A 27,175-nucleotide genomic window follows, 5' to 3' on the forward strand; every position below is an offset into this window, starting at 1 on the left:
TTGAGAGGGGCAAAATGCATTTCTTAGAAAAGACACTTGTGAATTTGCTGCAATTCCAGCAAGTTGTATCTTGTTTTTAGCCTCTCCTAATACAAATGGAGGTTTCAAATCTACCTTCTTTATTCTAATCCTCGTGTATAATTTTATTTTCTTAACTTCCCTTATAGCAAATAATATCTGTCTTCTAAATCTCTTAAGACAATACTTCAATTTCTATTTATTCTCTGAATCACTTTTCTTTCTGCATTTGAGGGGGTAATGGCCAGTATTTCAAAGAAGAGGACACCACTGTGCAATGAACAGCATCAATCTTTTTTTATATTGAATTTTCTTTATTTAGCTTGGCATTTTGTTTCACTCTTATAAATGCATTCACATTACAACTGTGAAAACCAAGGGAATGTTTTTTTAAAAAAGTATTATCTTTGCCTAAATATTGGTCAAATCAAAACAGATACATGCTTACTGATGCCTAAGGCATGTATATGTGGACAAGTCCAGCTTGCAAGCTCAGATCTGCATGTATGTTATAATGTGCGACAGTTGTTCTACATACTTTTAGCAAAACAGCTACGTTTTTAAAACAAAACAAGTAGCAGTCAGATAACCCTTCCCCTCTCCTATGCACACAAACTAAAATTGTTTCTCCCAAATCTGACAAGGTAAGAATGCTCCTTCTAGTTGATAAATACAGCAGGATCGAAGACTTGCATACCTGTACCTGTTCACTATTTCTGCCTCCCTCCTGACAGCTTTTAAACATTAGATCTATTCCTTACTTATATTTCCCTCTGCGTGTGCTCTTACTGACATCATACAAAGTGACACAGTTTCCTATGCTCTTCCTTTTCCCTTCCAACCCTTCCTACAACACTCTCCTTTATACCCTCACAGACACAGAATTATCTCACCTAATCCCCTCCCTGTTGCACTTCTTTTGCCTCATGACTCTGACCTATTTCTTGATCACTTTATTGCCCACTTTTACTCTCTTAACTTCTGCTTAGTGTCTTGTTCATTTCTGGCTCTTTCCTTTACAAACACTAGCCTTACTTTGCAATATTAATGACAATGCCAGTTGCCTCCCCAGATGCTACTCTTCTTTTTCTCTCTCTCATGTATCTCCCTAATAATTCATAGATTCATAGATTGGTCCAGGCCAGAAGGGACCTCCAAAGGTCATCTAGTCCGACCTCCCTGCAGTCAGCAGGGACACCCCCAACTAGACCAGGTTGCCCAGGGCCTCATCGAGCTTCACCTTGAATATCTCAAGGGAAGGGGCCTCAACCACCTCCCTGGGCAACCTGTTCCAGTGTTCCACCACCCTCATGGTAAAGAATTTTTTCCTAATATCCAATCTAAATCTCCCCTTCTCCAGCTTAAAACAATTGCCCCTCGTCCTGTTGCTGCAGGCCTTTGTAAACAGACCCTCCCCAGCCTTCCTGTAGGCCCCCCTCAGGTACTGGAAGGCCGCTATGAGGTCTCCCCGGAGCCTCCTTTTCTCCAAGCTAAACAACCCCAGCTCCCTCAGTCTGTCCTCATAGGAGAGGTGCTCCAGCCCCCTGATCATTTTGGAGGCCCTCCTCTGGACCCGCTCCATCAGGTCCATGTCCTTTCTATATTGAGGGCTCCAGACCTGCACACAGTACTCCTGTCTACTAATGTCTTTTTAGATTCTCATTCCTCTTCCTACCAAATACAGAGTTCTTACAACTCTGGTTTCAAATCACTGGAACAAGACTACAATCACTTAACCCTGTAATCACACTCCAGCCTCTCTCTTTTCCTAACATCTGACTTATAACTGGATATCTGTAAGGTACACCCATTTTATCCACTGAATACTGGTGATCTCATAATGCTGCATTATGATAACTGCAAATTCCTTCTCTTACTTCGAAAAATACAACATTACCTGCAGGGTACGACTCAGATTACTTCTGCAAAAATAACATTCTTAGCTTAATGCTTTGGTTTTACTGCCCTATCTTAGCCTTTCAGTGACTGCTTTCCCTGTAAAATATAAGCATTATTACTTCGAGATTCCTTTATGTCCTATCTTTCTTACATGCTCTTGTTCTTTAAAACGTTGTCCTCAATTATTAACCAGTGACAATAATCTCCATTGCTCAGTTGATAAGTCTTAAGAAAACACTTGGGTTTTTTCCTCCATGCTGCCCACCCTGTAAATATCCACAATTTTTTTTCATTGTTTTCCTTAAATTATCTTCGTCATCTCCCATAATGCCACCAGGAACCCTGATAACAGTTAAATTGCAAGTGTGATGAGACCATCATGGCCACCATGGTGCACAATGCTATTTTCTAACTGCTTCTTTACATTTTGATCCATTTGCTTTATTGACCATTTATGTCCTACTGTTTTGTTGTTACTGCTCTGTTTCTGTACCTTGTTATGTTTACAGTGTCTCACACAGAGTACAGATAAATTCCATAAGTAGTGATTCCATGCATTAGAGTACTACCAATACTAAACAATAATACTAACCTTGACTGAGTTGAGATAAATCAGGACATTAGCAAACTGTCTAAGAAGAAAGAAGCAGGAGGACATGCACTGTCTCCCTGGAATGGTATCTAAAATTCAAAAAGAAAAATGCAGATTTGTAGAATTTAAGAATCATATGGTAATGGAAATTACTGCCAAGATTGCTGGCAACGATGAAAGCAGCTAGCTTCTAAAAATAGTGTAACTTGCCTTTTCAGGCAAAGGACCATACTAGAGGTTAGAAAAACTATTAGCTCATCTTGTCAACTCTCTCTACAGCATACAATAACTATTGCAAGACTGCATTCAACAGCAAATTCTACAGAGACAAATTGTTTAACCAACAGGCCTTTTCCATGACACAACTTATGTAGCAAAGTTTTACTGTGAATTGGTCTTACTCTTAGGAAACGAAACTTGATACAAAGCCTGTGTTTATTATTCTAGCCTCCTTAGCCTCTTTTTTTTTTTCTTTAAAACTATGCTTTTCAGTTATCCTGGAAAAAAAAAAGCTCTACATATTTTAATTTTAGTTCCAGTAAGAGACTTAATTTGATACTCTGAAAATATTATTTTAAAAAATTAATACATTAACAGGAAAAATACTTAGTGATAAAGTACAATATGAAGATTAATTTCCAGGCATTTGTGATTACCACATTGCTCACAAGTAGTAAAGCCATAATAAGTTAAGCATATCAGTTCAAGTGAGTGTTGGTAAACTGTGTTGCCATCATACTATGCTGACATCTAGTCTGAAATAGTTTTTCAATAACACAACTTATAATTTCAAAGCTTTTTTAGAGATTCTGAAGCAAGCTTACTGGGACTAATTTTTGTTAGACCCAACCAGCAGAGATTGGTCAGAGATGGATGAACGCAAGTAGCAGCTGGGAAAGCATAAGCACAAGTGATGTCAAATCACTACTATTTGACTACATCAAATGATCATTAGAGAGCATGCTGCTCTGTGCAGTTTGGTAAGGTGACAGCAGATAAGATCCTAAGGCTACCAACAGCCCTGAAGTAATCTACTCCTGTAGGTTAATTACCATCAATTCATCCACATTAGAAAACGAAAATCTTTTCTGTATATAGAAATTTCATGTATCTGAACACCAATATTTTGACTCCATACCACAGCACAAAATATGGCATTACACCAGAAAACTGTACATTGTCCTTTAAATAAGGTAGGGTAGTAATTATTCCTCAAAAGCACTGTATAAGAGCTCAAAAAATATTTCAAAGGAAAGCAGAATATTTTCTTTTTTTTATCTTTTAGCACTAGGAGATACTAAGCTTGGAAGTCCTATAACTTCCATATAGAGACAATTCATACTTATCTATGTCTGAACTACACCGTTCATAAACTCACAGCAATATATTTTAAACAAAATTTTAAAAAAGCAAATAAACACGTAAAGACGATTTAGAACCGAGAATACATTTTCAGTAAAAATTAGAGTAACAAAATATAGAACCACACTTTTCCCATATATGACTGGAGAGTTGCTAAGTTTCAATATTTATTCTTATGTCCGCATTTTGGCAGAAAATTTTGTTATCCCAGCATACCATCCTCCATACACTTTTAGTGAAAGATTTAATTAAAAAAGCAAACAAGTAAAACAGCTGTAAATCTTATACAATTCAGCAATGAATACTACTAGTGACAGGAAAACTTAGAGCTTTATAGTTCTAATTCATCCCATGTGACTCATGCAGAAAGAGGAAAAAGTTCTCATTTTGAAAAATTGCTTAGGGTGACCTAAGAATACCTCAAAGAAAAGACTGCACAAAGTCCAGAAGAAATGTTTCATTCCTCCCACCCAACACCAGATATGCCTGACTGGTCCTAAAAGACAGCCACTGAAAATGAAATGGGTGCTTTTCTCCATCATGCTTCCAGTGTTTTTAGGGTAGTTTGTAAGACTTATGTTAAGCACTGTATTTAATGGAAATGTTAATGTTCATTTACTTTCACTAATGTTCCTCTTGCCCAATTTCCTCTTTAACTTGTCTCAGAAATCTGATCTCTCTTGTTTTCCATCCAGTTGAGACCCTGGGAGAAGAGCATGAGAATTAACTATAAAAATCTAGTGATATCCTCCTCTCTGACGACAGTTCCGTCTTCTGTCATTGGGATTAAGAATTTTTATTAAGCTTAAAAAACCCCAGTAATACAAGCTGCTCTTCTGGGTGGTATTTATTGCTGCCAGAGGGCGAATATTGACTCCCACACTGTATGCGCTTCCTGTTTCTTGTGAGTTTTTTTGTTTTAGGTGTCCCTACTCCTCTTGAAGTATACAACTTCCAACATGAGATGAAATGTGTACATGTATCAGAAAGGACTGTCACTTTAACTCTGTTTGCTCTACGTTCCTTGAACCTCCAAGTCAGAGATCGAGCTAAAAATAGTGAAGGGGTTAATTGATGACTCCAAATTACTTTAGAAATAAATGACACTGTATTCTTCCTAAACTGTCTGTTTTTTCTTAATGCTGTCATGGGATTTCTACAGTTAACAAGAGCAAGTTTGACAAAGCATTCCACATCTTCATTTTAATCCATTAATTTTTGATAATCCACATTAAAATCCACATTAAAATTTTGTAGGCCCAGTTGTGAGCAAAGAAATAGCATAGGATTTTCTCACTCTAGCAAGCACAACCTACTTTTGTATTATAAATCTGCAAAGCAGCTAAGTAACTTGATAGAGATCTTAGACAATCTAGTGGTACTAGCTCCCTGCAAGGATTGGCACAGTGGGAAGTGCTGAAGCATGACTTACATGCTTGAATAGCAAGGCTGGCTACTTAGCAAAAGCCCAAGTATACAAACAGTGAGAATTCTGTTCTCCATTCTAAATCCAGCAAAACAGAGGCAGCAGATCAAAAAGTAAGTATACAACATAGCAGCTAATACGCTAACTTACACCACAACATTGAAATGACCACATTGGATGAAAAGTGTATCTGATTCAGAAGCTTGCTGAGTAAAAATATACAGCTATAGAAAGAATATATTCTGATTTCACATGTAATAGATGCTGTGCTATGTAATGCCACTTCCTTTCAATTTTCTCACAGCTTCCAAAAATCTGCATGGAGGACTTCCTAATCATCATTGAAAATTTTGTGTTAAACAGCCAATAGAGTTTTCTTCTATGAATGTCTTTATACCTTCTGGTTCTCACAAGATTCTATAACAAATAAGTTGTGTTATATGAAAAAGCACTGTTTGTTTTAATTGTCTTGCTTGATGATTTATTTCAATGCTTCTTATTTTTTGTATGGGATAGTAACTAATTCTTTTCTATTCCTCTTCTTACATCACTTACGATGTTCTGTATTGCAACCATAATCAAACTCGGTCATCATTTTTCAGGCCATGTACCTTCCTTCATTTAATCTCCCCTTGTTCAAGAAACTATCCCCTCTCTCTGATCATCCTCACCGTCTTTATTGTAACCTTTCTTGTTGTACCATTTTTTTTTTTTTTGAAGTGTAAGAAGCAGAACTGCAGACAGTATTCAAGGAAGGGTACCACATCTGTATACAATGACACAGTAATTACTTTTGCTTTGTTCTCTCTTTCCTCATCAATTCCTAAGATTCTCTTCAACTTTTCTGATAATTTTGCAAATATAGTTTAAGGGTGGGGTTTTTTCCCCATATGTACTACTTTGCATTTATCAAAGCTAAACTTAATTTGCATATTATTACCCAGCTTTATATAGTCTTCCACAGCTTTCATCATTGTGGAAGCTTTCATTTTTCCTACTATGGGTAATTTTGTACCATTGGTAAACCTAGTCATGTCATTATTTGTCTCCTAAAGCTCATTAATTATGAATACGAGCCCTTTCTTTAAAGAAACAAAAGATTCTTTCAAGTGTTCAAATCAGGTGCATTTTATCCTTTTCATTGCTACTTCACTGAGAATTTTCTGTTAGAAATGAGAAAGGTTATTATGTAGCTTCCCTTCTTTAAATTAGCACTGTGGAAATTTTTTGAGGTATTTGCTAACACATGGATTTTGAATTTTATTATACTGAGATCACTTTAACAGAATTGGATTTTCATCATAAAATTTGAAATCAGGTTCTATGTAATCTCTGTATTGGTCTAGAGTCACTTGTTCACTTGTGTCCTCTAAGAAAGATTAAAATTGAGCATTTAAAAATGCCATGTTATTGCACTTACTAAGTAAATATGGGCAGAATAGAAGTCTCCAACTACTATTATCTGTCTATATAAAATTTCTAACCTCTTTAATATGCCAGTCACTGTTCCCATCCAGGCTGGTTGGTGAATAATTTAGCCTCAATACGATGAATCTCCTATCCTGAGCATGTAATTTAAAACAATTTTATGTTACTACTGATAAAGAAAAGAGATTTACTTTATTTTGAGATAAGGGTTCTATAATACTTGGAACTATTTCTCCACTGGCATCATCTATTTAGTAATATCCCATCGTAAATTAAATAGGAACAATATCCTACATGTTACCTTTCTCCTATTGCATTTTAAAAGTTATTTTAGGTTTATAGCTTCCTCTTCTAAAATCAGGTGTTCCACTTTATTCATCATCTTGTAAAACATGTAATATTTGTATAAAAACACTTACATATTTGGTCTTCATGTGTTTGCTTTTTGTTATGTGCTATCTAAATTGAACTCTGTTTGCCTCTTCTATTTCCTATCAACAGTTTGCTGACCTCCACCTGTCCTTCAAGGATACAAAAGAACTCCTCACACAATTTCACCTTTAAAGGAGTTACCTTGAACTGTGTGCTCTTCTGCATGTCAGCTTTCTCTCATAAGTTTTTAAAAAGATGACAAAGCAATTTTTACATGGAAGTACCAACAGTGTAAGATGCTTGCAGTAATAATGTTTCCATTTACCTTTAGTTGGAATCAATCCGTCCCAGAGGCTCTTTTTTTTTTCCCCCAATTAACTCATCTCCCTAATCAGACTACATTTCTGTTGCCGTCCCTTTTTTTTTTTCTTTTTTCTTTTTTTCCACCCCTTAACTATACCTCAAGTCTCAGCCTCTCTATCTTGTTTTGCATATGGGTTTAAAAATATTTCACAGTAAAATTCAGACTTTTAGCTTCCTAACAATTTCAATTTTGATTTTGGGCTATATCTCCACTATACATCTATTCAGGATATCTTTTCTCAGATTATCTCTGTATTATTTTTATCCATGTGTGCTATGGTGACTTATCACACCTGCATGATTGTTATGAGCATTAAGAGGTCCACCACCATCAGTCATCCTGTGACTTTACTAGCATCACAAACCCAGTTAGCTGTATGCCCACTAACTGGGTCCTCCACTACTACAGCTCGTATTCCTTCTTTCTGTTAGCTGGGATTCTGACTCCAAAGGGACAGTCTCAATGCAAGAGGAATGTGTTAGGGAAGGCTGATTGATGGAACCACTTCAGCCTTCCAACATAAAGCTCTCTGGGGCATGATCTCAACAGTACAGGGGCTGCAAGGAGAGCAGAAATGGCTCAACGCTATTTCTGAAAGCTTGATCAGTGCTGTCGCTGTGTCTCTTGAGCTCCTTCTCTTTAGTCACCATGGACACAGGAGACAGCATTCTGTCTCTGAGGACCATGAGCTCTCTGCACCATAAACGTGCAAAGTTACCCACCCAAAAAAATAGTCCTACTGACAATGCCTACAAAGGACACGGGGAAGCCCCATTTTGGCTGAATTTCTGTGTTCCAACTACTGGCTTTTTTTGATTTAGGATTTTTTGGTTTCACTTTGGCAAAAAGAAGGGAAGACAAGATCAGGTTTTGGCCTATTTTTGAATACATGTATTTTCAATATTTACTTTTACTTATTTTTTTGGTTGGGTTTTGTCATGTTTCTTTTGATTCAACCAAGGAGTTAGTCCCAGAACATCCATTTCTTGCTGCGTGCTCCGTGCTAGGACTCTACTCAATAGCCTTTCATTAGCAGTCCTAGATTTGTACCTGTGAGTGTCTGTACCTGTGAGGTTTCAGCCATAGACTTCATCTAATTAGGCTGTTGTCTTCTCTTTCTATAATACGGATTATTAGTCTGAGGCAGGCTGCCACAGCATCTATCAGTGAAGACTAACAGTTTGTAGGATGGCCTCTTTTCCAGCCAAATCCATATAGTAAGTTTTGGAATTAATTGAGTCTTCTAGTTTACTTGCAAACTTGCAAATTTGTTTTAGGCTCTAAGTTAGACTTTCCGTTGCTCATACTATAGCAACATAACACCTAGCAATAGTCATGCTAACAGTCGCCAGTTAGACAAAGATATGATGCTATATATTTGGATATTGTAAGAAGGATTACACAATGGACAAAGAACATTTCAAACATACCACATTCGCTGGCTGATTCACCCACCAACTGGAAGAACTGCTGAGCAATTTTCAGGTGATCTCTCTGGGAGAGGTAAAAAAAAAACATCCAAGATGAGTTCCGCAGTTGATGGTATAACACACAGTGAAAAAAAACACTCTGAAGAACAGATGGGGAGACAAACCAGGACTGAAGTAAAACCAGTAAAGGTATATGTGCTACGGTATGTGCCTAGATACACAAGAACACTGTAGAAAGCAAACAGGTTTTTTGGAAGCAGAACAGAGAAGCCAAATTCAGCTTGATTTATAGTCAGGACTAGCAACAGAGATTTGCATTGCACTCATTCTGGACTGAGTACTGTAGGAAGAAGATTTAAAGACTCTGAGATCCTGCAGTCTAAATGAGAAATGATTGCCTCTTTCACTCCATTCCAGTCCCTACAGATCTGTTCACATCCTACTGCTGGAGAAGCTGGAGAACCTCGTGGCCTTCACTCACCGAGCCCATTTCTTGTCCAAGTGCTGCATTTACCACTCCTTTGAGGATGTACTCCTGAAAAAAAAGTAAAAAGTATCAGAGAAGACAAGGTAAAAGATTTCAACAGACACATAAAAGCCTACTTGCACATTATTTTCTTCCTAAATTCAACTCTATCCCAAACCAGTTTAATTGGCAGCTGGTTGCTATGATACTACGATAGTGCTTCAGCACAGTAGTACAAAGTTATCCTCACAAAATTCATTCTACTTGTTAGGTAGTCACTTCTGCTAAATATGTGGGATGCAAAGGCGTAGTGTGTTTTCTGGTAAGTCTTATGCTCAAAGACAATGCACCGGAACAACACCATAACATACTATCATGCCCTCTTCACCATCATATGGCCAATAATCAAGCAAAATATTGTCATATTAATCCACATATCCCACTTCAAGTACCCATATTGGTTAACCATAACCACTACCATCCTTGCTCCAAAATGCATAGCTTTTCTCATCAGGGCAAAAATGTCAAGAGGTTCGTGCTCTGTCGACATGCTACTCTACTGAAATTAGGAAAAGGAGTAAAGTACCCTGTAATCCCTACTATGAGATACAACTATAGTTTAATTCTTCTCTGAGCAAGATTTTCTCAGCATGTCAGAGATTCATTTTTCATATTCAAATCTTTTAATTAAGAGTTCTAGCCAAAAACCTGTTGAAGTAGCTACTCCTGATAAACCTGGACAGCCCTGTCACAGATGTAAACATGGAAAAAGAGAGAGACATGTACACAGACCAACAATGGAGTGCAAGGAAACAATCTGAGAGTACTAGCCAGTAAGTCAAATAATCATTTTGGCACACCATCTATTAACCTACAGGCATCATGACAAAGATGAAATTTGAGAAGAACTGAAGGAGGACATGCAGATAGTTTTGCAAGTCTTAGCAGGGAGTTCCTGAGAAAAATGGAAAAAAGCAGAAACATACTAATTTCAAAAAGTGATCAAGAATGATATCATGTTATTTAATATTATTCACTTATATGGGGGAAACATAGGCTAAAGGACCAATAGCTGCAGAAAACTGTTCAAGTAAGTCTTGCTACACTGAAAAATGCAAGAAGTGAAAAGCAACAGCAGAAGACACTCCTCAGCACAGAATCACCAGATCTGTGTTTTTGGAGTTCTCCTTTTGCCTCTCTCCATCTAATCCTCACACAGACTCATGAAAGGCCCCTTTCATGCTCAGCTATGTGACCTTTGGAAAATAAACTGCAAAGACGAATAAATCAGAGACTAAAGATGTTGGAACAGCTACAAAAGAAAATTACAGTAGCAGCCAAGGGACACTGCGGTTTTCACTCATTGCAGCCAAAGTGAGATGGAATTAGAAAAGACCTATTATTTAAACCGTTTAATTTAATCTAGCTTGTTTTTATTGAAATGGCTTCAGGACAAACCACAAGAGCATCTGAGCTAGTAGATCTGCAGGATAGTAACCATCAGCAGGGCAGAAGTGACAAGTAGCTGTAGTTGGAAGAGGGCTTTTATATATGCACTAATGGTAAGCTCACTAGAATCAAGTCTGTACGTAACAGAGCTGTATTCTTACTGACCCCAGGTGGTACGGCAATAAATGTGCTAAGTACTCGTACATGCTCATATATAACACTTTACGCATGAGCATAAAGTCTATTGCTGATAAAAAGATGGAGAACACAAGAGTTTTACAAGTAAGAATGGGGCAAGCTGTCCTCAGACTACTAGTTTTGTATGTGGCAGATTTCATACCAACTTATAACCCCTGTCTTTATGTACCATTACATCAGTTTCCAATTACCTGTGGAGCTGTAGGTTCCAGGTCCTTAATCAGGTTATAAGCCTCCTGCACATCATCTGAAATACCAGATGTTAGAATGCATGACAATCCATAGCACACTGTATTAGAAGAAATCACTCATTCTCTACAAATTCCTCAATAGTCACAGTCTAGGAAATAAAGCATTTAGACAGGAGGAGAAAGGTAACCATAAATCATTGTGAGTTTCTATCACGATGGTGATGGTTTTCTAGAACTGAAATAACAAACATGGAGTGAGTAATAGCTTCTTTATTACTATAATTTTCCTAGTAGAGATGACTTGGCCCCCTTGTTCATAATCCAGTGGCTGCCTTCTCAACAGTACAAGGTCAAGACAATAAATCCATCATCTTCCTGTCTTTTCTCATATTTATTTACCCCTAAAGGAGGATAGGGTAACATGATTCTGAAGGGAAACTTCATCTTTTCCTTATCAATATTTCAAAATCCGTCCAGCAACTCTTACCTGATCCTAATTCTAACAAGCAAAAAGCATTACTAGTACTGAAGTTTAAGTGTAAAGTTTGAACTCAATAACAACTTCCTTCCCACCCAAGAAACAAGTAAGCAGAGAAGATCCTAAACTTCACCTAAATCAAAAATGATGTTGGCACTACGGCCTGCTTAGTAACCTAACCTAGTGAAGATGCCCTTTTTAATGGCAAAATTTTGTTAATCCAGCATTATACCAGCTGCCCATAAGAGCAAGCCTTATCAAACAAAACTTTTGCCCGTATGTACCATCCATACGCTGTGGCGACAGACTAGCCAAAAGTCATCATTTTTCCCCCCCTTTTTTAAAAAAAATAGAAATGGGTTTTTTTTTGTTGTCTTCTGCTAACTCAGCTCACTAACAACCAACACCCCAAAAAATGTCAGCAGCCCTTATTTTCATCAGTGTGGACCATCAACACAGAAATATGCTCTTCAGGCTCCAATAGAAGCCTCTAGCAAATTTCACTGGAGCAGATTATGACTGGATACCTGGCCACAAACCCTGCTAAAAGTCACTACCTTAAAGAGTTGAAAAAATGGGATGCATGTTTGTACTTCTGTCACTCCAGTTCAGAGCATGTCTTAACACAAGCCTACCTTTATCAGACACCTTGTAAGTCTTGGAGAGACAGCTGTAGCCATCAGAAGTAAAGATTTCTCACATTCTTAACTGATGCTGCTACACTAGCAAGACTTTAAAATGTAAACTTAGCTTAACCAGGGAAGAGGTTTTAATCCTAATTCTCCTTGGCCTCCTTTGTCAGTATGCAAGTCATTTGTATACCACAGTGAAGAACAGAACCTAATTAATGAAAATTACTGCAAGGTTGACAGTAAATGAGTAAACAAGACTGATTTTTAAGGGATCCCAAAGATGTATTTTGCTTCTGTATAATTAGACTTAATTTGAAGCATATATTATTATTAACAATATGAGTGGGCAAGATGATTGGTAATAATACCCATATTACCTATAGTGATATTGGCAACAATAATACTGGACGGAAAGGTGGCTGGGAACAGCAGGCATAGATTTACCAGTGCCAAATCATACTGACTAACCCAATGTATGACTGGTTGTATGGATAAAGGGGTAGTAGTGAATGCTGGATACCTTGGCTTCAGCAAGGTCTTTGACATGGTCTGTTATACCTTTGTCATAGCCACACTTGAAAGATTGGACTGGCCAAGTAAGATAAAGGGATGGAAAACTGGCTGGACTACCAAAGGACAGTGATCAGTTGTACAAAATCCAACTGGTGGCTCATTACTAATCACATCTCCAACTGATTGATACTGCAGTCTTATAATAATGACCCAGATGATAGGATAGAGAGTACTCTCAGCAAGTTTGTAGATGACAAAAGATTGCGGAGAAAGCTTCCAACTATTGAGAAAAAGCTCAACAAGCTGAAAAAAATGGGCTGAAAGAAGTCTCATGAAGTTCAATGGAGGCAAAATGCAAATCCTGCATCTTGCTTGGTTTGAAACAATCCTAAGCAACAAGACAGGCGAGGTGCTGACTGGCTAAAAGGCAACCTGGGGGTCCTGACAGACCTGTGCAGCCCTGCAGCAAAGGAGGCCAACTGCACAGTGGTTCACATCAGCAAGAATGTAGCCATCAGGGCAAGGGAAGGGATTCTTCTCTATTTGGCATTTGTGAGTTTGCACCTGGAGTACTGTGTTCAATTTCAGAATCCCTCGATCAAGACAGACATTGAAACACTGGAGACAGCCCACCTGAGGGCTCCCAGGGCAGGTAGGAACCTGAGGAGAGACGGAGAAAACTGCATTTGCTTAGCTTTCAGAGGAGAAGGCTCAAGGGAGATCTTATCACTGTCTACAACTAACTAATGGGAGGGTACAGAGAAGATGGGAGACAGATTCCACAGGGTGAGATGAATGGCAGTGGACACAAGGTGGAACAGAGGAAGTTCTGACTAGATGCTTGTCTGGACAAGGCTCCAACCAACCTGATATAATTGGACCTGGCTTGAATAAAACATGCTAGAGATCTCCAGATGTCAATTCTCACTAATAATCCGATTCTGTTATTTACCTAGAACTCTATACATTCATACAAAATAAGGCAGATGATAATGTACTTTTAATAATACGTAATTGTGACCATTTGAGTTTACTTGAGAATGTATACCTAATTTACAACCATGATGAAATTTAAATAACTTCATATGAAACTTAAGTAAGCTTATTGTCATTCTCCAGTATCAAATAAAACAAAATAGGGATAGAATTGCCATATTTTGTGAAGACTGTGATGTTTGCAGATCAGCAAAGTCAGATTAATATGATTTTATTGCACAGTATTAGCCGCAATAAGAATTTCTGTAACTGCCGATAATCATCAGGAGTGGGATATTCTATTTGTCAGAGTTTCAGTTGAACTGAGATGATGAGGCAGTGTTTCAGTTGCACATGCAAACAAAAGAAACAGTCCTGGATACACCTGAGCACCAAAGGGAACATATTCCAACTACAAAGATTAAATCTCACCAACCTTGTTGATTACAAACCATAAAGATGTTACTCAGAACAAGTATCTGAAACTCCAATTCAATCACACTATAAAAACCTCACAGAGCTTTTTCAATGTACTATGGTTATGTATGCTCAGATTCTCTGATGAACTTACTGGGATGCAAAGAAAATAAAGTTGGTGTCACTTCTGCCAGTAAAATATATCTCCTTTTTCCTGGTAATTTTTCAACATTTTGGAAAAAATTAATAAATCACAGGCATGGACTTAATTTATTTAAAAATTAAGAAAAGACATTTTTCTGCTTTCGGATGCTCTGGTCACCTAAAGGTATTTTTTCACTGTGACAAAATACAAGGCTTATAAGAAAGCAGGGGATGGAAAAACAATCTTCATGTCACCTTGTATTGGAAGATAGCAGTTAACATCCACTCATCACTCAGCCAGTCAACCCACGTGTTTAATAAAGGAAAAATATGGGAGAAAAGCAATGGCTCTGAAACTAAACTCAGACAAAATTCAAAAGGGTCGGCCAAGTAAGGAGAGAAACAAGCAGGAAATCCTTTCCAACTGATTCTGGCTACCTATCTGCATTCTTTAAGAGCTGTTAAGCAGATTTGGAATTAAATGTCTTGTTGACAAACTGTAGCCTTGTTCACAGTCACTTTGGCTCATACTGTGTTTGAGCTGTATTTACAGAAATAGCCATCCTTGCCTTCATAGGACATACACCTACCTTTCTCACACATTTAGGCAGAGGAGAGGTCCTCTCACTGTAAACATATAAACACCACTATCCCTGAAGCTATCTCCTGCAACCCAAGAAACTTTCAATACTCTGCTGAAGTAGATTTATTTGACTGCACAGGATTAAAGCCCTTCTCTGCAAGCCATGGGAAGTCTTACACCACTATTTTCCAGAGGAACAGAAAATGAAATAAATTACATTTTACTGCAAAGGAAAAAAAAGCATTTCATGGAATAGTCAGTTGTGAGCAGATGAATGAATGTCATCCCTGAAGCTATGAAAGAGACAGGGGAAGGTGTATTTACCTTGCCGGAGATAGTAAATCACAAGATTCAGTCTTGCCTCAGGAATGACATCAACCAGAGGAGGCAGGACCTGCAAAGCCCCTTCTCCTCCTCGGAACACCACCTGCAGAGAAAAGCAGCATATTGATAATTGTATATTAAAATCTTGTCTATGATCTCTTAATTCAAGGAAATTAATCCTTAAACTACTATATTAACAGTAGGAAAAGGTCAGTGGTACTGGCATTAGCATAATCCCTGCTTTAATATAACTATAGAATTACAACCTGTGACAATCTTTATGTTGAAGAATATAAAGTATTTAATCCATCAGTAAAGATTAACTTCTTTCAGCAGCTCAAACCAGTGATACATTATTTATCAAAGATTTTAAAGCGATACATTATATATCAAAGATTTTAAAGAATAATATGGTCTGAGACAAGAGTGAGGGGAACACATACAGAGTTACAATTTGCTTATGATGAATTCATATGAAAAAAAAATAGGGTAACAACTCTACATTCATTTAGAATGCCACAAGATCCTAAAACGATCAGGAGCAGTCGATTCTTTAAACGTCAGTTTCACATGACAGTTCCTCCATCAAAATCTAACATGTTTATGCAATAAGCCACTGGCAAAAAGACCAACATTCACAATAAAGAATGTTAACTTACAAAAGTCCAATTTGAAAGCAGTTTTAACTCTTGGGGAAAAAAGTGTTGGCTTGTTGTGACTGCTCTTGAAAAAAGACAAAGCAAGCAACTGCCCTTCGTTAAATAAAAGGTATCTACTGTTACCTGTTGTCTACCAAAGTAATGCCACAACAGCAGAGAAAATTAACAGGTGATTAGAGACTCTTTTACTGCAGAACACACAAGTATTTTGGCTTTTATCAGAATCTTTCCCCTATGAACTCTTGTTTAGTACTTTTTGGATGAAGACCATTTTCTGGATTTATCTTTAATTCCACTCACATTGTTGTCTACTAAACAAGAGTTGAGGGTCAGGCATTCTGACTGATTTCTACAGTGTCCTTATTGACTGGGCTCCACAAAATATCTTGCAAAGGTATTCCTGCAGGACACAAATTATTTTAATATGCCTCCAGGGGTAAAAGCAACAGCATTATTATTTTTTTGACACAGTCTCTAACTGACAGGGAAGAATACATTTGATGGCACACTGATTATACAAGTAGGATTTCTGGAATGGGACTTATAAGGCAGAAGAGATTCAATTGGGTCTGCAATGCCCAAAATATTCCATTTTATGAATCACCAAGAAAAGCTCTACAAATAAGTAGAGTTCATATTAAGTCCAAGAAATACATTACTCACCAGATTGTGCTTAATGAGCTCCTTGCCAAACTCAAAAGACGCTGAGGCACTGTCCGTCAAGTTCTTGAGCTCTGCCTGGAATTACATATATTCCAGAATTTTGACACGAAAATAAAAAAGCACACAAGTATAAATGTAGCCTCGTATGAGCCCCAAAACTGATTGAAAGACATCTCCAGCAGTGCTGGGTCACTGGAAGATTTTTGCCCTCCCATTTCTATGTGATGATTTTAGCAACTGGGTAATACATATAGACACAAGGTCAAAAGTGGACTGGGAAAACTGTAAGACCACTGTGCATACATGTGGCCAGATGGTTTAATACCAGGAAAACTGAAATAGGTGACATTCCTAAGAGAAGGACACAATGACAAGATAAAGGACATCATCAACATTACTGATTAAGACAGATAACATGGAAAAGAAACCTGTATGGAACCTTGAACTAAAATAAAGGTGAACCGAAGGGCTATACAATAGATACCTCAGCAGCCTTCCCATTGTAAAGTCGGAAATGGTTACAAGCCTTAAGGTTAAGAGCAATGGTGCTGTCAGGAACTTGCTGAAGATAAACAGCTAGCACTTCCTGTGATACATCATAGTAATCCAGTTTGTAATAGCATAGGGCCACATATACATTCAGAGCCAGGTATTCCCTGCAGGAAAGAGGATTAAAGAGAACATTTAAATCCCACCAGATAGTCATACTACCGAACATTAAAATCAGTGATAAAGCTCTCACATGTCTATACATCTTTTACAAGCATATCAAAACTGGGTTTTCTAAGAAATGCTTAGAGCTTTTAGAGCTCTAGTTTGCTAGCTAAGATTACACAGGTTCAGATCTAGGTTCGCATTAGTTTTTTCAATGGCAGCTACTGTGGCTTTAAAGAATTACCTACAAAACTTTTGGTTTGCAAATCTGGGTGGCAACTTCACACTAAGGAAATGCACTGAACATGAACACTGTATTTGGCCTGGCAGAATACGATTTCCTATGCAATACATACAAAGACATTTAATATGCACATAAAACTTGGAAAATCTTTTAATGGACCTTATTATCTTATACCAAGTACAATTATTTTAAAAAATCCTTATCATTACAAGCTATCAAGCCAGGAGAACTAGACATAGAAATAAGACAGGCATTTGTGAAAACAGTTAAGTAAAAGACTAATTCTTATGAAGATCACTCTGTTACTCATTTAGCTTTCAGTGATTGCTTCTACAGGACTTGGAAGTTAAAAATCTCTTCCCCAAGCATTACATGACATACATACATACATTATGATGGACTTCTCCAAAGCATTCAAGAGGAGATACTGCCAAAAGATAGCTAAAGATAGCTATGTATTTTGGGATAGCAGTTTCCATTTTATTAAACAATACTTCCAGCCACTTAAGAACTCAGTTTGTTCCTTGATAAGTTCTGAACTAAGAACTTGCAGAATGTGATAGGAAAAACCATCAGCAAGTGTCATAGCAGGACAAATAGAAATGGAAGGAATTTCAGACTTAAAGAAATGAAAGGAACTCTCTACATAAAACCTAAGAACTGAACCTTTCTTAAAAAGACTAAGAGGTGAAGGAGAAGTCAATAACCACAAGCAAGGGACACCAGACTGGCCATCAAAGGGGAAAGAAAGAAAAAGACAAAGCAGGTACATAACCACAGAACATTTCAGAAGTAACAAAATAAAAAGAAAAATCTCAGAATGAATTACATGAAAATATTGCTAAAAGCAAGCAACAAAGAGCAGTCTTCTTTTTAAACATGGATTTTTCAATAATGCTTTGCAACGAACAAAATTAAAGGAGCTGTAACTTGTGCACATTTTGTGGTGGGAAAGAAACATAGTAACGGGGGCAAATACCTACCTTCAGAAACCAAGCAACTAAATGGAATTCAAATACCAACAGTATCAGAGACACTGCAATAAGGTTTAGAGTAGAGATGCCCACCGATTATCAAGAAGAATGCGTTTGTAGATATCAATAGCTTCTTGGTAGTGGGACCGCATGTAGTGGATAGATGCCAAGCTAAGCTGATCTTCTGTAATGTCTTGCAGATTCTGGTGAGAGCTCATCAGTTTCTTCTCATCACTAAACTAAAAAGAGTGTGACACATTCTCAGCAGAGTTCAGCAAGAAAAACACTTTAATTAGCTGGATTAGTTTTGTCCTTTCTGGCAAACATCAGGAGATTCATATTAAGTATCTGGAAAAACTCTGTTACTTTAAAGTTAATTTGACCAGTGGAGAAAGCCAAACATTAAATAGGCAGACCAGATGAAACTAGATAAATGAGAGGCTACAACTAAGTACCTTTTCCTTTAAGGTGTGATTTAGACATAATTACATGTCAAATTCCTTGATGGATAAGAGGGGAAGAGCTGAATTAATTATTTCACAAACAGAATTTTGCAACACAAGATTTGACTGTTACTATTCCAGCCAGCAGAAATTTTGCTGTTTGTAGATCCAAATCTTCTTTCTCATGGATAGCTGAAAAACGCAAGACTTGACAACACACACGCACTAATTTTCACAAGACTTCTTCACAGCACTAACAAATTCTCTCTCGTCAGCCCCTTAAAATTCCAGTTTATTTAACTAAATGGCTTATTTTTAAAAGCATTGGTGTACAGCACATAACACATACACAGGGATAAAAACAAGGAACACAGTTAAACATACCCATTACATTTGTATTACAGTAGTAAAGTTGAGGCTATTCACCTTATCAATCTGATCACCCACTTATTCCAGTGTTTCCCTTTGCTGGTCCTGCTGATTCAACAGTAATTATGTATTCCTCTTAAACACAAATTCTGTCTTATGTATTTTTTTTTCATCTATCTGTTCAGTTTTCTTCAAATCCTTTTCCTCCCTCTTTGAGCTAGTCACAAAATGATACTCCAGTACAAAGGCAAGAGAAGTTGCTTAACAGAACTAAAGGCAATGGGCTTCATAGTTAAAACCCTTTATTTCCAAAGACTAACTCGATGAACTAGGAATTATTTAAACTTCTCTTTATCACAGACATCCTTAAGTGCCAGTGCCACCACAAAAGCATTTTAAGATTTCTCTCTTAAACTTAACAGAGATTTAAGTAAAGAGACATCAAAGCTAATATTCAGGATTTATACTTTCTTTCACCCAAAACTGAGTCTCTTCAGTAGTACAATACTTGAGTATAACAGGATGGTACAAAACCAAATTTAAGGGAAGCAAGTAAATTAAACATTTAATTGTTGTTGAAATTAAGGTAAATTTCATGCTATAAACGGTATTACTTCTTGGATACTGAATGACTTAGGAAGATCAGTAATAGCATATAGTCCATTTTGGTCAAATTGCTAAGTATAAGACAGCTGCAAGTTAGGAAAATTTGGTACGCTTCAAAGAAAAAGAAAAATAGTGGCTTACACATTTCTAATTCTATTCAAGTTCCTTATGATCAAAAATACCACCAGGTTCCTGTCGTATGACTTAATGTGAATTGTGTTGGTGAGACTTCCCTTAGATACAGGCTGAGGGCATCTACTCTGAAATCATGTTTTCACACTTACTTTCTCCTCTAGATTTTAATACAGTAGGATGGTTACAGAAAATGTTTGTTCTCCTGCCACCACCGACATTTTAATTATTCTGCCAGGTTGCCAGCAAAAATTACACATTACCAAATTGAAAAGAAAACAAACAAAGCATGAGTGAAGAAAAGACATCATACCTTATGTGCCAGGTGAAAAAGTAAACGGTTCTGGAGACGACTCCTAGGTGCTGAAAGGAAAATTTAGTAAGTATTGCTGCAAAGAACAACTCAGGGTGTCTCTTTTTTATTTCTAACTCTCTTTCTCAATAGACATGCATACACATATTTTTTCATTAACTAGCCCAAGTACAGTTCTTCACTGACACAGCCTTTGCAGGTCATGCCCTGAGGCAGGCCCTACCAATTTTAGAGCAGTTTAAAGGCTTTCCTCCTTCCTATCTCCATTCCCTGAGCATTTCTTTTGAAATCCATGTTGAAAATAACTTTTCATTGGCCTCTCTCTTCCACAAGCCTTAAAACTTCTATGAATTGCACATTTCCCTGCAGGGCCTACTGGATAATTCTCTGTTTTGTTTTTTTTTTGACACATAGCACAGCATCTTTTACAAAATAAAAAGCAGCAAGAGATAAACTCATAATCAAGGCTCCTTCTACAATGTGTCATATTTGAAGTAAGCTGTGATTCATAATTCCAGGAAACTTGTCAACTTCCAGTGTATTGCAAAACCCATTGTTGCTACCATTTTGTTATGTGTGGACATTAATACTTAGTTCTAGTATTTCTTCTGTCCTTAGGAAAAGAACAAGGCACATGAAAGAATCCTGCAGTCAGAGCAGGTAAGATTCAACCTAAGATGTGGCAGGAAATTTAAAGGAGACATCTCCTTCCTAGAGCCATTAAAACTCATGAAATTTCTTGCTCTAGCAGGATTAGGAATTCCATATGACACAAATTGTTAACTGTGGAGCTTTAAGTCACTAGAGAGAGCCTTGTGCTTCACTGAGAGTGACAAAGGTCCTCATCCAACAGAGCTATTAATTTCTTTTGTAAGCAATCTTCCAAAAAGCCTTCCCTTGTTTCCTGTATTTTCTTTAGCCTACTCAGTTAATGAGCACTCTCATTCTTGCTCAGACCAAACAGCTGGCAACCTACGTTCCACAGAAAGGATGTACATGGAATTTTTACAAAAAGCAGAATTACTTACTGTTTGTGAGGCCACAAAAGTGCAGAGTTAGCAAAGCAATGGCCTGTATCACAAGGCTATAATTCTTCTGACATCCTGAACCATGAAGGAGGGCTCAAACCACCAAAACCTCTTCCCTCCCTGACTCCAAGATGGTATTTTCTAGTAATAAGTTAGGCTTGGGTTTTTTTTAAAGCAATTTAGGGAGAGATTTCCAGACTTCTTACTCTTTCTCCATATAGTAAGAAAACTTTGTAATACAGTGGACAATGCCAAAACCCAGGCCATTCTCATCAGGTTGGCAGTGTAAGGCTGTCCACCTACTTCTAATAGGTACACCAATTATTTCTCCCCTTTCCTCCTTCCCAAGCTGTGTTATTTAACCATGTGCCTACAAAAACAGGACAGTGCATCGTATCTCTAAATAACTGCTAGAAGAGAGAAGTCCCAAAAGGCAAAGACAGTATGAGAGCAGTCTCACAAAACGACAACATCTTGCAAGATATTACTAATGGAGTATCAAGTTGTTAAGAACCTAAATGGTCTTCAGTCTAGGATACATGTGGGAATTCTCATTAGCCTAATTATTAATTATAATTAAAATATAGTCCTGTCAACATACTAAGCAGAACCATGGACACATTCAGTATCAGCAGCTTCTCTTCTCCCAGTACCAAATACATTTTTTGAGGAAGAGAAGAAAACATATGAACAAGGTGAGATTAGTTTCCAGAAAGAATCCGGTTATGAATATTGGATAAACAACACAAAGGTTTTCTGATCTACAATCAATATTGCTTAAGCAGGAGTAGTAGTATGACTGACATGATACTACGTTCTCCAAGTTACTTCATCTTTTGAGTTAGAAAGTTAGAGAGCTGTAATTTAAATGCATGTTCTTCAAAATGTTGTCAGCAATGATACTGTGGTAATTCCACATGTGCCCCAGCATTAATTGATAGGTTTTAATATCAAAGTTTAGAAGGGCTGCACATGGACCCCACATGTGCTTTTGTGTGAAACTTAAACCAACCACAACCACCCTTTACAATTCAAAACATTTGGTCATCAAAGACTCCAAAAATACAAGCAGGACAGATTGTGGGATTTACACTGAAAATAACATATTGCATAATCACAGTACTATGGGTAAAGACACCAATGTTCCTGTTTTGAGTAGGTTTTCTTTTTTTTTTTTTTTTTTTTTGAGTGGGTTTTAGCATTAATTTCACTGTGAAAGTTGTGACTTGCAAGCAATACTCCCTCAAGAATCTAAACCGAGGAATTTTTTTTTCACTGGTCAACCAACGACTACAGTGCTGCCCTTGCAAACCTGGCATCTGATCTGACATCAAAATTATTATTTACTTCTTGGCAAAAGCTGGAGGGTTAGTCCACGTTATTTGACACCTAAAAGTAGGCAAAAGATGAAACCAGAGTTCTGATGGTGTGCGTGGATAGATATATGGAGGGAGAAAAAACACCCTGCTTCATAAGATAGTATATGATACTACCATTTGATATTCTTTAAAGTAAGACACTTTTCTACTGAATGCCAGCCAGAGAAGGAAAGAGGCAAAACCCAAAAAAACATAGTCCTGTCAATATAGTAAGCGGAATCATGGACACATTCACTATCAGCAGCTTCTCTTCTCCCAGTGCCAAATGCATTTTTTGAGGAAGAGAAGGAAATATATGAACAAGGTCAGATCAGTTTCCAGAAAGAATCCAGTTATGAATATTGGATAAAGCTGTTGCCAATCACTGGAGCGGGAAGTGACACAAGTGCCTCATCAGAGATACTGATTTTTAAGGGACTTTAAGCTTGTTCTCTTATTACTCTCTGCTGCTGCTGAATTTCATTGTTACTGATCTATTAATGCCACAAGGAAGCACAATCTTCCTGTCCTACTTTTTCACGACAACTACTGTACACTTTTTAAAAAAAAAATAAAAATAAAAATCAGTACTAAGCAATCTGGGGATCGTAACAAACATGATGACAATGATGCATGCCAACCAACTGGACCTTGCTCTAAGTCTAGTATTGGCCTTGTGCTGAAGACATCACTGAGGTAGCTGGATAAGATATATCTCTTTCCAGCAAGGAAACACATCGATATTCCTATGCTAGAATTTTGGTCATGATCAGTGCTGATGTTCCAGGCACTAAAGTCATAGTTGACATTGATCTTAAAAGCGTTCCGTATATTTTTATAAGCTGACACTGAACAGGCACCTACTGAAGTTTTGTTAAAATATAACAAACAGCTACAATAAGAGTGAAGACAGTTATCTTCACTAGTTATTAAACAAAAAGTTAAGCTCACTAGAAATGGCAGCTCAGATTCTTGGTGGGTTCTACGTTGCTGCCACAGGCAGTAGGATGATGAAATACAGTCATGGACAATCTGGCATTTGTAGCCTCTTGTAAGAGTGCAAGGCAATGCTGGTCATGCATCCAGCATTAACAAATCCCATCTAGCAGACATAATGCATATGCTATAGCAGCACTTGACACATTAACAGATGTCGAACACATCTTAAACATACATAGCATGAGCTGGTAGGAATGGAACGGTGCTGAGAAGGCTCCAGACTGACAGCACAGAAAATATGACCAGAGGAAACCTTATTCTCCTGTCCTTGAGAAACAGCACCCTGCTCACCTAAGTACAGTAAGCTGAGTGAAACCATAGTCTCACTGGTGGAGGGAAAACACAAGGGTATGGGAAAGGTGTTCGGAACACACATGGTCCAACAGTGAGGTTCACACTTACACGCACTTGAATAGCTCAACTGTTCAGAATTTGCTTGAATTAAATTTACAGCGGACATTCATTGAAATTTTCCCATTCCAAAAAATACTTAAAAGCCATTTCAACTATGTTCAGTTACTTGCAATATATACACATTTCATTTCAGTCATGTAACTTAAAGATCACTAAAGCAAAGAACTATCAATTATTCCTGTTCTGTAGCTTCCCCTATACTTTAAAAAGCAATCCAAGAAAATAGGGTTAGTAGTTTTTAAAGTTTAAATATGTATAAATTGATATTTTCACTTGCGCACTTTGGAAGTTCCATATATCAAACCCTGCTGGTTCAAAACCACAGCTAAAATCCAGTGAAAATGAACCACTGTTCTCAAGAAATACAGTACAAGCAGAAAGCAGGTAATTTTGCACATAGGTAAACATGCAGTCTAAAAAAACCAATAAAACCCAGCAACTTTTCCATGCCTGCTCATAACTGCACATTTTCACTGGTGACAACTATCTGACAACTGGTAAACACTGGTACATGCATAAGCAAAACTGGTTTGGAAAACATCATTGTTCTTCCTAACCCGTCTCTGTTCTGCTTTTGTACAATATTGCTCCTTTCAGTATGGGCTGTGAAACGAGAAGTATATCTGTTCAGTTAAACCACATTCAGATCTGACACATGCAGAGTTGTGAAGAAGTAAAGTAATTACAAAGCTTTGCCCATCAAAAAATTACAAGGAAAAAAAAAAACCAAACAAAAAACAACAAGAAAAAAACCAGTCCGGAACAAAACATTTTAATGACTGGTTCAGGAACACAACCCTGTCTGTGCACGAATCTTAAATTTAATTGTAAAATTTCATTTATCCTAAAAAGACTGGTTTTCACAACAGAATTAACTGCAGCCCCACTTATGTGCACATTTTGTGGTTTAAAAGAAGACAGTTAGTTCTTGTGTTTTTCTTAATGCAGCGCTATCCAATGGCTTCTGAGAGCACTATGCAGGCTTCTAAATGCTAGGATCAATTGCCAGAATCGCTGTACAAGTGTGCCACGCTGAGTTTCTGGTTCTTGTCCTTTGCAAGGCACAGAAACTGGGAACGCAACATAAGATTATTTGTTTTTATAATTAAAAAAACCAGTAATTTGTTATTATTTATTAAACCAAGATGAAGACTTTCAGCCTCATTCTCCCAAGACTAGATGGGCTAGCGCAGAGCATGGAAAACTTATGTTCAGCCAACATATCACAGCATGGATGCAAAAGGACTAAACAAAGCATCACTTGGTAGCTTCACTATGGGATGACTATGAAACAACAATAGCTGACTTGAAGTAACTCCACCTTCACCTTAGATCCAGGAACATTAGTAATTGTAATGTAAGGGGACAGCAGGGAAAAAGGAGAAGCCAGAAATATCTGAAAGGAATTTGGAAAAAAGCCTAGAGGAGATAAAGAAAAATCCTTCTTTGAAGGTTTTTCATTACAGTTGTACTTTATTACCTTTTTGCTCTACTACTTCGGTTATATTTGCAGTAATTCTGGTTTATATGACTTTTGATATACAGATTTCTTCTTTCCCGAGAGTTTGTACCATGAAGTTTTAATTAAGTAATGACAAGCTAAGAGAACACTTCACATCTATTATAAATAAACATAAAACCTTGCTACACAAGAGATTGTGCACTATATATCTTGTATGAAATGCAATAATTACCTCATGGCTTTTAATGCTAATTTCCTAATTTTTAAGTATCCTGCATATTTTTCCTCAGATAGTTATCAATAATTTTCTTAAAGCAACAGCAACAGTACATGGCAAGAATAAACTTCTACTTGATTTCTAGATATTTACATGTTTGTATGGAAAATCTATTCCAGAAAGCCAGCTGACATTTATGTTCCCTTTCACACAGAGATTCCATCATTGTGGAAATTTAGAATTATAGCTGAAAATAAAATATTTCTCCCTCATTTGTTTTAGCACTATGCTACTTTCAGGGGCTTAGGGTAACCGCAGCAATAAACAGCAAGCAGTATGCAAGAATTCAGGCAAAATAATCCCAAAATAGCAATGGTAAGCAGCCCAACACTAGCACTATCTATCACTTTTTTCCAGCAGTATTCAAGTACTGGATAAATGGTTTTCTTCTAGAGACTTTACCTGTTGTGGTTATATCCAATGACATACTTTGCTTCTTCAGGATCTTTGCAAAACCATAGAAGAGATCATAAGATGTCATGGCTTCAGCTGCCAGTAATATATTGTGAATAGCCATAACTGATGCTATCCTAAAATATTAAAAAAACTGAAAGAGGATCTCTTGAGTGAAAATAAAATGATGCAATCTCAATGTAAGAAAGACTGAAGTAAGGGGAGTGAAAAAAGGAATACAAAACACTTGGAAGCCTTCAGTGGAGAAAGGACAAGTGATACAAATCTTCAGCTGTGACTGCCTCTCCACTAAGCTTAAGTAGCCAGAAATCATTGATATTACAGTACTCACAAGAAAGGTTTAGCACCTTACTATAAAAACTGGCGTGCTGTCCTTCTTAAACAATTACATAAAATCCAGGACTGATATTACTAGTGTGAGAACTCAGTTATTCTCTGTTCCCTCTGTCAGCTACACTCCCTACATCTTGCACTCCTTTCTTAATATTCCTGCCCTTTCTCCAGCATCCAAGTGCCACTAACTACACTCCCAACCCTGCCACTCACTGTGCTACTACGAGCTAATCTGAAGGGGTACGGAGAAATTAACCTTCCCTCACTTCCAGCTCACAGTTAATAAAGGTGTATGCCCAGCTGTGTATCTGTCATCTCTAGAATAGATTACTGTAATTCACATTAATGACAATAACTCCAACTGGTACAGGATGCAGCTGCTTGATTCCCCCACATCTTAGGTCACAGTGACACCTCAAGCTCTTTGCCCAGTTATTTTTAGATTCCAGTTCAAGTCCTAGATTGTAATCTCCAAAGCTCAAATTTGTGGTACATTAAAGATTAAATTATTATCTGTGGATATTAGAAATTTACACGGCTTGAACAATACAGATCACAAAGCTCTGTGTGAA

General features: G+C 37.3%; 1 protein-coding gene across 2 annotated transcripts in view; it reads right to left on the reverse strand.

Moving 5' to 3' along the window:
• IFT56 (intraflagellar transport 56) overlaps positions 1–27,175 on the reverse strand; it is a 49,445-nt gene that overhangs the window by 14,234 nt on the left and 8,036 nt on the right. For both annotated transcript variants that reach the window (XM_074168080.1, XM_074168079.1), the window contains 9 exons: positions 20,319–20,368; positions 18,549–18,694; positions 17,068–17,239; positions 16,584–16,658; positions 15,262–15,364; positions 11,196–11,251; positions 9,373–9,426; positions 8,892–8,955; positions 2,510–2,598 (listed from right to left, as the gene is read on the reverse strand). In XM_074168080.1, the coding sequence (XP_074024181.1) occupies positions 2,510–2,598; positions 8,892–8,955; positions 9,373–9,426; positions 11,196–11,251; positions 15,262–15,364; positions 16,584–16,658; positions 17,068–17,239; positions 18,549–18,694; positions 20,319–20,368 (809 nt within the window). The remainder of the gene's footprint in view (positions 1–2,509; positions 2,599–8,891; positions 8,956–9,372; positions 9,427–11,195; positions 11,252–15,261; positions 15,365–16,583; positions 16,659–17,067; positions 17,240–18,548; positions 18,695–20,318; positions 20,369–27,175) is intronic.

This window comes from Numenius arquata, chromosome 2, assembly GCF_964106895.1.
Source record: "Numenius arquata chromosome 2, bNumArq3.hap1.1, whole genome shotgun sequence".
In the NCBI taxonomy this organism is placed as follows: domain Eukaryota; kingdom Metazoa; phylum Chordata; class Aves; order Charadriiformes; family Scolopacidae; genus Numenius; species Numenius arquata.